This window comes from Clarias gariepinus, chromosome 22, assembly GCF_024256425.1.
Source record: "Clarias gariepinus isolate MV-2021 ecotype Netherlands chromosome 22, CGAR_prim_01v2, whole genome shotgun sequence".
NCBI classification, from domain to species: domain Eukaryota; kingdom Metazoa; phylum Chordata; class Actinopteri; order Siluriformes; family Clariidae; genus Clarias; species Clarias gariepinus.
In genome coordinates, this window is record NC_071121.1 from 1,065,739 (window position 1) to 1,075,457 (window position 9,719).

The 9,719-nt window shown below is 38.2% G+C and overlaps 1 protein-coding gene across 3 annotated transcripts; it reads right to left on the bottom strand.

Annotated features, from left to right (window-relative positions):
• Nucleotides 1–209: 209 nt before the first annotated feature.
• On the bottom strand, nt 210–9,603 carry sgk2a (serum/glucocorticoid regulated kinase 2a). 3 transcript variants are annotated; one of them, XM_053482890.1, is made up of 14 exons: nt 9,426–9,602; nt 7,227–7,297; nt 7,079–7,131; nt 6,000–6,057; nt 5,711–5,794; nt 3,875–4,006; nt 3,590–3,702; nt 3,457–3,493; nt 3,139–3,225; nt 2,930–3,025; nt 2,675–2,830; nt 1,708–1,797; nt 936–1,108; nt 210–795 (listed from the first exon to the last, which is right to left on the bottom strand). In XM_053482890.1, exons 2-13 carry the CDS (start codon nt 7,242–7,244, stop codon nt 947–949), a joined length of 1,086 nt encoding a protein of 361 aa, XP_053338865.1. In that variant the 5' UTR covers nt 7,245–7,297; nt 9,426–9,602; the 3' UTR covers nt 210–795; nt 936–946. The 3 variants fall into 3 exon arrangements, with proteins under 3 accessions (XP_053338865.1, XP_053338866.1, XP_053338864.1); XM_053482891.1 differs by having other exon boundaries at nt 210–1,108; nt 7,079–7,125; nt 9,426–9,603; XM_053482889.1 differs by having other exon boundaries at nt 210–1,108.
• Between the last annotated feature and the right edge of the window lie 116 nt (nt 9,604–9,719).

The window sequence follows — 9,719 nt, forward strand, 5'->3', positions numbered from 1 at the left end:
TGGGACAGGACACAGGGGACGGAGGGGATGGATCTTTATGTACGGGTATAAATGTCTCCAGGTTCAGTTCCTCAGTTTCTTTATGTAAAAAATATTGAACAAAAGTTAATTGGTTCTTAAATGAAAGAAGCAGATAATTTATATTCTGTCCTCACATACTTTAAATCCAAATGTACTGTATAATAAAAGCAAACACAAGACCAGACAGATGCTGTTAAGCGACAAGACTTTTTAATATTTCGCTCACATCAGTACAGTGTTCTTTAAAACACGAACCTCTATTACAACACAATCCTCGTTATTAATCATATAGCCTACTTTAAAAAAAAAAAGTTTGAAAAAAGCGCTGTAGTTAAAAGCAGTCTTATTTTCCCACTGATTACAGTAATTAAATGTAGACACTGTTTATACCGAGTGTCCTCTTCTAGAATTATATTTATTAAACTATTCAATATTGAACCCAGAACCGGAAAACTGGCTGGAATCAGAAACACAGCGCTGAAGTTCACAGTTAAGAGATTCCAAAAACAGGAAGTGACATTTTTATTGCAGTTCAGCTCCGATTTTGCACCAAGAACTTTTATTTTCATTAATTCCGCATAAGTATTTCACAGTGTATAATCCTCTATGTGAATATAAACATATCTAAAGCATTTGCATATATAAAGGGAAAGCGGTTACACTGAGTACGTTCTTATCGTCCCACCTTCTTAGCGCTAGCTCACAGTTCGGAAACTGCAGTCAGTGCAGAGATAGAATCTGTCCAAAGCCTCAAAATAAAGTCTCCCAGGTCATCTGGAACATCCGGGAAAAGAAGAAGAAAAAAAAGGGTCATTCTGTTTAGATGCTGGGTGTTTTTTTTTTTTTTTGTTTGTTTTTTTTTTATACTCAGCAGAACTGATGATGAAGATTAAAACTCGAGTTAGTCTGAGAACCTCGTCTCCGATCAGAGGAAGCTGTTCTCACTGGACACGTAGGAGAAACCGCTGAAGGCATTGGAGCTGCTGGTGGCCAGACTGGTGCTCAGCTCCGGGGTTCGGCCCACAGAGTTGGGAACCATCTCTCTGGTGAACTCTGGGTCGATGTTCTGGAGGTCGGCCGGGCCTCTCTAGGGAAATAAAGGAACATGGAGAACGGTCAGCTCCAGGAGGATCGCTACTTTTACTGCTGCAGCCATCATGATGACTCTACAGCTTTGTACTGGTACTAACTTAAATTAAACACACAGGCTTTGTGAAACGAACCTCAAACTAATTAAACTAAATGATCACCATTAATGTCATCGTTTCCTCTGGATGAATTTGAGAGACAACACAGAATCATCGTGGACTTTACATTTCTAATACAAATACAAACTTGCGATTGATGATTCCATTGTGTGTTTTTTCTTTTTGATGGAAATGTGCAAAATTATTTTAAAACTAGTAAATGATCATACAGAACATTAGGAATAAATATTAGAACACAGGAATGTAGTTACAAAGTAAACATCAAAGGTTTTAGTCTTTATTTAAAATAAATAAATAAAGACAATGACAGAAATGATCGTGTTAAATCAGCGTACAGTATATAAAGTTATATTTATAGTTTTGATATGATAGTTTTGTCTTAGTTCTTTTGATTGTGTAAAGCTGCATTGTGATGATGTAAATCGTTAAAAGCGCTATACAAATAAATAAAATTGAATTGAATTAAAGCCCCACCTACCACATTAGGGCTGTACGGTGGAGTGAGACGCTTGTGGTAGAGATCGTCCCAATTAATCGGCCTGAAGAACATGTGGTTTTTAATCTCCAGCTGAAAACCAAAACAATACGACAGACATAAAGGATTTTTGTTTAATAGTCAAAAAAAACAAGCAAATGTCAAAATCACATTTTAACACGTGCTGCACGTTTAGCTGATTATAACCCGTGTAAACAAATATAATCTCATTCGTGGAATTCAGTCATGCGTTTAGTAAAGATGTCTAGACATTTCAAAAATCACAAATAATTAATGTGTTTACAAACAACTTAAAGGTTTTTTTTGAAAGGTCAGGGGTTAAAGTTTATATTACACAGTAAGTCCCCTAAATACATACAAACATTTGAGTTACGAATTTTCGAAGATACAAACATGTGTTTGCATGTGTTCAATTAAAAACAGATTGTCACAGCAGCGATGAAGTGTATAATGTAGATGAAGTGTACAATATACTATATATATATATATAGTACTATAGTGTACAATATACACTACACTGTGTGTAGCTGATTGTGTTCGTATCCTAGTACCTAGTTAATGTTTGTTGGACTTACAAACAAACAGGACTTATGAACAAGCTCTTGGAACAGAACCCGCTCATATGTTGGGGACGTAGTGTACTCATTCAGTTTATGTATGTAATGCTTAAAACATGTCTGTTAGTGTTGCAGCTCAAACACACCGTAAGTACTGTCTCTGTGGTTTTAAATGAACCGCCATTTAAAGCCCCTTTGAGGAAGTGTATTTTCCCAGCCAATCAGAATGCAAGGACTTTAAATTCCCCTTTTTTCAGCCCATTTAAATTCAGGAGCACTTTCTCAGCAAGGGGGATTTCAACAAAGGATTCAACAAGCAGACACTCAATTTCCACCAAGCCGTTGCTGTGTTTGTGTAATGCACATCTGACTTTAGATCAGGATTCACTCACAAAGTCGGCGATGGCCCCTAACCGGCGATGCGGGTCTTTCTGGAGGAGTCCGTGCAGCAGGTCACACACCGCATCCGATTTCCCAGGGGGTATCTGCAGTGACTTGTGCAAGATGGCGTCGTACATCTCTGCCACATCACGGCGGTAGAACGGGGGCTGCGTGTGTGTGAGAGGTAGTGCAGATTGTTAAATTGCATTTATATTTAAGTTCTGTACAGTTATCAGAATTACAGATGTTCACACAGTGGGACTCACAAGGCTAAAGAGCATCTCGTAGAGCACAGCGCCGAGGCACCACCAGTCCACCGTGCGGTCGTACGGCTCCTTTCGGAGAACCTCAGGGGCGAGATACTAAAAAGAGAAAGAGGAAATTCTGTCGTAATTATAAAGGCAAAAAACAAGAAGAAGCCGAAACTATGAGTTAGAAATGAACTTTTCTGTTTCTTTCCCCATGTGCTGCTCACCTCTGGTGTTCCACAGAATGTGCTTGTGGTGGCTTCTGGTTCCAGTCCTTCTTTACACAGGCCAAAGTCAGTCAGCACCACGTGACCCTGGGGAATGAGAGAGAGAAAGAGAGAGAGAGAGACTTATTCTTTACAGTTACTTAATATTTATTACAGTCTTTTCTATCTGTAAAAAAATCTGTGTCTTTGTGTCTCAGACTGCGCTTGTGTATAAATGCATGTGGTTAGGTTCTGATCAGTGGACGGGACGGGACAGGAAATGACCCGGTGTAAACAGACTGTAGAACATTCTGAGTCTAGGATGAAGAGATTCCTTACCTGTGCATCTAACAGGATGTTCTCCGGCTTCAGATCCCTGAAAATCAGCAAAGACGTTGAGCTGAGCGATGAACGAGATCGTATCGTATCTGAGAAACAGCCAAGCTAAAGAGGAAATGTCGCGGGCGCTGACCTGTAGACGATGTTGAGGGAATGCAGGTAGCCGATGGCACTCGCCACCTCCGCCGCGTAGAAACGTGCTCGCGGTTCTGAGAAACACCGCTCCCTCTGAAGGTGGAAGAATAACTGGAAAAAAATGTAACCATGAGCTCAGATTAGTTTATTAGCCAGAGGGTTAATCTGTCCGCACCTCAACTTTGATTCCAAAACATCTCCTAGGATAAGGACACGTTTCATAACAATAATAATAACAATAATAATAACAATAATAATAATAATTATAGTGTTCAGGCTCTACCTCTCCTCCGTTAACGTAGTCGAGGACGAAATAAAGCTTCTCTGCGGTCTGGAAGGAGTAATGAAGGCCGACGAGAAACGGGTGTTTCAGGCTCTTCAGCAGAACGTTCCTCTCAGCCATTATATTCTTTTGCTGGAAGACACACAGAAGGTTTTGAGTCGAAATTAAACGACCTGATCTTTTTAATCTTTGTCCTGAGTTTGCTCAAGTTTGTGCATTATCTTTACAGGTTCCAGATTTGACTTCTATAATCTCCTTTTATTTCTTTTAAAAGTTGACCCCTCAGCTTAAATACCGCTCATATAAGAATTTTTTTCCATACTTTGGAAAAAATTGCCTTCATTTAAGTAAGTGAGCTTCTGCTAAGCCACGCCCCCTCCAGGGAACAGCAGAGCTGAGCAACAACCTGGGGGGGAGGGGCTTTTTTTTATATGAGGTCACAAAGGCTGGCCAAAACAAAAATGGAAAAAGGAAAAGTCAGAGGGGAACGGGGGAACAGGGAGTCACTGATGAGGGGAAAAAAATAGTTTTATTGCTTTTTTGAAGAAGGCTGGACTGGAAAGTCGGCTTTTATGGAAATGGACGTTGAGGAAGAGTAAGACCTATAGGTGGCGCTGATGCAACTTACAGGAGTCCAACCAGAGGCGAAGAGCGGTGCTAAGAGGGAAACATGTAGAGAAGATAGTGTGTGTGAACGTGCCAGATAAAAGCAGACGAAGAGTTCCAGACACAGAACAAGACAAGATAAGATCGGGGGGCGGTGCTGTGTTTTTTTTTGTTTTTTTTTTACGGAAGGCTGGTCTGGAAAATCGGCTTTAGGAGTCCGGAAAGACAAGAGAGAGAGGGACACCTACAGCTGGCCGTAATTGGGAACCTACTGGAGTCCAACCACCGTTAGACAACGAAGAAGAAGAAGAAAAAGAGATGTTTTTGGCTCGGCTAAACCCTGGCCTACACAAAATAGAAAGAAAATAAAAAGCAATTTTGCATAAATATGTGCCCTTTAATTAGGCTGTATATGATCCTGTTATAGTAAAAAAAAAACGTAGAATGACAAAGTATTTTTTATTCCTCCTGCACCATAAGTACTATTATTTATTTATTTATTTATTTATTTATTTATAAATAAATGAATGACATGTCATATTTTTATCTGTTTACATTTATGGCTGTGTTTGTTAGTTTCCTGTCCTCACTGATATCATGGCGGCTATAAACACTCGCTACCTCCTGGCCTCTGTTTCTTTCTTTTTTTAAATTAATAGAACGAAAAATAAAAAAAAGAAAACAGCTCATCATGTTACTAAAAAAAAAAAAAATAAGTGAATAAAAAAGTTGCAGAAAACTTTACAACTTCCTCTCTGGCACTGGAGACTCCTTCTATACATTTTACATAAACACATTTCTCCTAACAGAGGACTTCATATTAACACGTTTCTCTAAATCCTGGGATTGAACTGTTACTACGGAAACAATAATGTATTATAATAACGAGAGGATTGATTAAAACCTGCACTACCGTCAGAGCTGCTGTTATAGAGAATTAATCAACGCTTTCCAACACGGTCCCATGTTCAACAGATTTATTTACATTATTCTTCTTCTTTACTTGAGACTAAACAGGAGATTTTTTTTCTTCTCCATTTCACACACGTATTCGGTTTGTGTCCAGGGTGTGAAGGCTATAAATGATGGTACAAACAACAGATTATGATAAGATTAGACTGAAGGAAAAAAAAAGCCATGGCTCGTTTAGTTTTTCCGTTCTCAAGTGAAACGGTGATCCTGGTCGACCGAACGAGAGCAAATAATCAACAACAAACTCACGACACAAACCTCCTTTTTCTTTAAAATGACTTTCTTCTGCAGAACCTTCACGGCATAAAATTTCCCATCGGCTTTGAGTTTAGCCAGAAGCACCTGAGAATAAAACAAGAACAAAAAAATCATTTCAATAATGTTGCTTAAACTGTTTGCTTTCACTTAAAAAAACAAACAAAAACAAAACAATGTATAATAGATTAAATCTACAGTAAATGTTAAAGATAAGAGAGAAATAAACAAGGTCCAGCTGAGTCGCTGTTTAAAAGTTAATCATTTCTCCAGGCCGCTGAGGAATTCTTACTTTGCCAAACGTTCCCTTTCCAATCACAGCCAGGAAGTCAAAGTCAGTGGGTTTAGCGCTGAAAACAAGCAGAGAATTAACAAATGGAATACAGGTTTTTTTTTACAGATCGTTTAAAAATCAATGATTGACGTCATAAAGAAATAAACAAATTACACTGATGTACAGAAACTCAGACTCAAGGTCGCTTTATGAAATTAATAAAACAACAGGATGATGAGGTGGAGAGACGCATCGCTCCAGAGAGTCTGATTATAAATTAACACCTACAGAGCTTAATTACTTTAACGTAAAAGTCTTACAGGGTTAAAGTTGGACTAATTAATCGACCAGAAACATTGTTGTTGTTTTTCTTTTTTAAATAGTCGACCTCAAGACATTTCTACACTGCACACAGCGATCTAATGTCAGTACAAAGTTTTGTTAAGAAAATTTCAACAGCACAATATTGAAAGCAAGAGATTGTGTTAAAGGTTTGTCTTTAGCGATCTGTTTGTTGATTTTAATCATTTAATAGTCAGAATAATAGAACAGTCTTTACTGAATCAGAAATATAATTTTATAATAGCATAATTAAGATTTAGCATAATATATACGTTTTAAGAAACTTTCAGCGACAGATTGTGTTAAAGTACCTTTTTATTAACAATATGTTAATGTCTACAAAACCGAAAAAACACCAAAAGAATAAAAATATTGTTAAATGCTATTTTGAGTGATTTAACTCGATACTCATGATCTACAGAACGTCAGGAGAGTGACGTGTGGCGAATAGATCACGAGTCCTGAAACAGACGTCAGAGCGACTGCAGTCTCACACCGCGGTTCTGAACGGGTTCCTATCACATGCAGTCCAAAGCGTCTTCATCACATCTTCATCATCATCCAGCCCAAACTCAACACTTAACACTATCAACTAACTTGCAGTGTTAATATAAGTGTGTGTGTGTGTGTGTGTGTGTCTTTACATGTTGAAACCATTCTGTGTTCTGAGTTTTGATATGAATCAGACGGAGTTATATATGAGTTCAGTCTCAACGAGCTCTAATCCACATTTAATAAGCACAAATAAAACTCACTGAGGATTTGCTGATGCTCCGAGATTCACGTCGCTCCGTGACGCCCCCTGTGGCTGAAACACAAACACAGTTAGGAGAATCAATGACCTCTAATGAATCAATAATAATAATAATAATAATAGTATCTTTAAGCAGATTGAGGACTCACCTGTATGTAGTGTGCCATCTCTCAGTCCCATTCCACTGTGACCCGCTCGCACAGCACGCTCTACATCTGACCTGTGTGTGTGTGTGTGTGTGTGTGAAAGTCAGATCGTTAAAGATTGATGACTCGACCACTATGTAAAGTGTTTTTGCTCAGAATATAGAGGCGGCTCTGAAAAACTGGATCTGCAGGTTTGGACCTCAAAAACAAACCAGTGAAGGTCTTACACACACACACACACACATACACACACACACACACATACACGGTCAGATGTACACACTAAACACTACAGTGCGCTCTCATTACAGCTCCTGTGTGTATCTACAAACATAAAGTCCTAAATGTTACAGAGAAACAGGAGCGAAAATAAGTGCACTGATTGCTCAGGTGTTTGCACGGTTTAATTAGTTACTGCACAGGTGTATAATTACCTGGAAAACTCTGAGTGTGTGTGTGTGTGTGTGTGTGCGCGTCTGTACACCGAGGTGCCAAATGATTAGTTGTACTTAGAAGTCTTTGGACTGTAGGAGGAAACCGGAGAACCCAGAAGAAACCCACCAAGCACAGGGAGAACATGCAAACTCCACACACACACACTCTAACACACACACCCCAAGGTGGGAATAGAACCCAGACCCTGGAGGTGCAAGGTGATGGCGCTAACCGCTACAGCACCGTGCTGCCGAAAGACTCCATGTGGTGCAGTTAGAGGAAAATAATCATCAAAAGGGTCATGTGATGAAACTAACTCACTGTTTACTCACATGCTGTGTTTTTATTTATTAAAGATGTATTCTGTTTAGATTTCACCTGTTAGTGTGATCATAAGCATATAATCAGTTTGATGGCTAAACGATCAAACAATCAAAATAAAAAATAAAAAATAACATAATGTCAAAATCCCCTAAAATAATTGTTTAAAAAAATAAAATAAAAAAACATTAGAGTTTAATAGATATTTTTTTCCTGAATGTGTTTAAAAGGTTTGCATGGTCATGTGACTGGGGCTCGTTATGAAATTTAAATCAGAAAAAGTGTCTGTTATTAAAGAAGAGACACACGAGAAGTTTTCACGGTTTGAAAGTTTGTTGGATGTTTATAATGTATCATAATGAGTGTTTATAATGTATCATAATGAGTGTATTAATGTGGACAGTGTAGACACGGTGTGTGTCACAGACACGGTTACTACAGGACAGGAAGTTAATGAAGTGCAATGATTTGAGAATTTATCAGCACTGAGAGATAAAGTGTAATTAATAAACTAAATCAGCGCGCGCACACACACACACACACACACACACACACTTACACACACACAAACACTTACACACAAACACTAACACACACACACTAACACACACACAAACACTAACACACAAACACTTACACACATACACAAACACACACATTTACACAAACACTTTCACTAACATACACACACGTACACACGTACACACACACTTTTACACACTAACATACACACACATACACACACACACAAACACTAACATACACACAAACACTTACACACAAACAAACACTTTCGCACACACACAAACACACACACACACTTACACAAACACTAACACACAAACAAACAAAAACTTACACACACACACATACTGTACACACACACTTACAGACAAACACTTACTGTGCACACACACACACACACACACACACACACACACACAGTTGCTCTAATGATAAGTGTTCAATGGACAGAATTATAAACACAATAATATACAGAAAAACTTTTGTACAAGTTCTAACTTGTACATTTCATATCCATATTTATATATTTATTATAATTATTTATTAAAGGGAAAAGAAATCCTGAGTTGGAATTAGTTTGATGCAAAAAAAAAAAAACAGGAATCCTGTGCAGATAAACAAGATACTGTGTGTGTATGTGTGTGTGTGTGTGTGTGTGTGTGTGTGTGCGTCTTTTAAAAAAAATAATAATTTATTCTATAGCTCATACAGTTATATGCTCAATAGAAAATGTAAAATGCATTATGAATAAAACAATATGAAGAGGATAAAGTTTAACAACACGTTAATGTTTAGCACCAAATAAAATCTAAATCGTCAAGATCATAAAGAAACCCAGGAAACTAAATCATGTGCTGTTTACATGGAGCTGCTTCATTTAGGATTTCATAAGACTGCAAAGTGAAAGTGGTTTAAACTCACCTGAGGGTCCTGAAGTCGTGGGTCCGAGTTTTTCTCCTTCAGAAAACTTTATTCATTTAGTTTTTACAGCGTGGGACTTTTCATCGCTTAAAAACACTGGCAGGAAATATCAAGGACTTGAGTGAATGATCAACTTCAATTGTGGCTAAGGAGCTCTGTGTGTGTGTGTGTGTGTGTGTGTGTGTGTGTGTGTGTGTGTGTGTGAGAGAGAGATATCAGCTCCGAGAGGAACATTACTGACTCTTTATCACATTCTGCAGGAGCTGCGTGTGAGTGATATCTTACACACTAAAG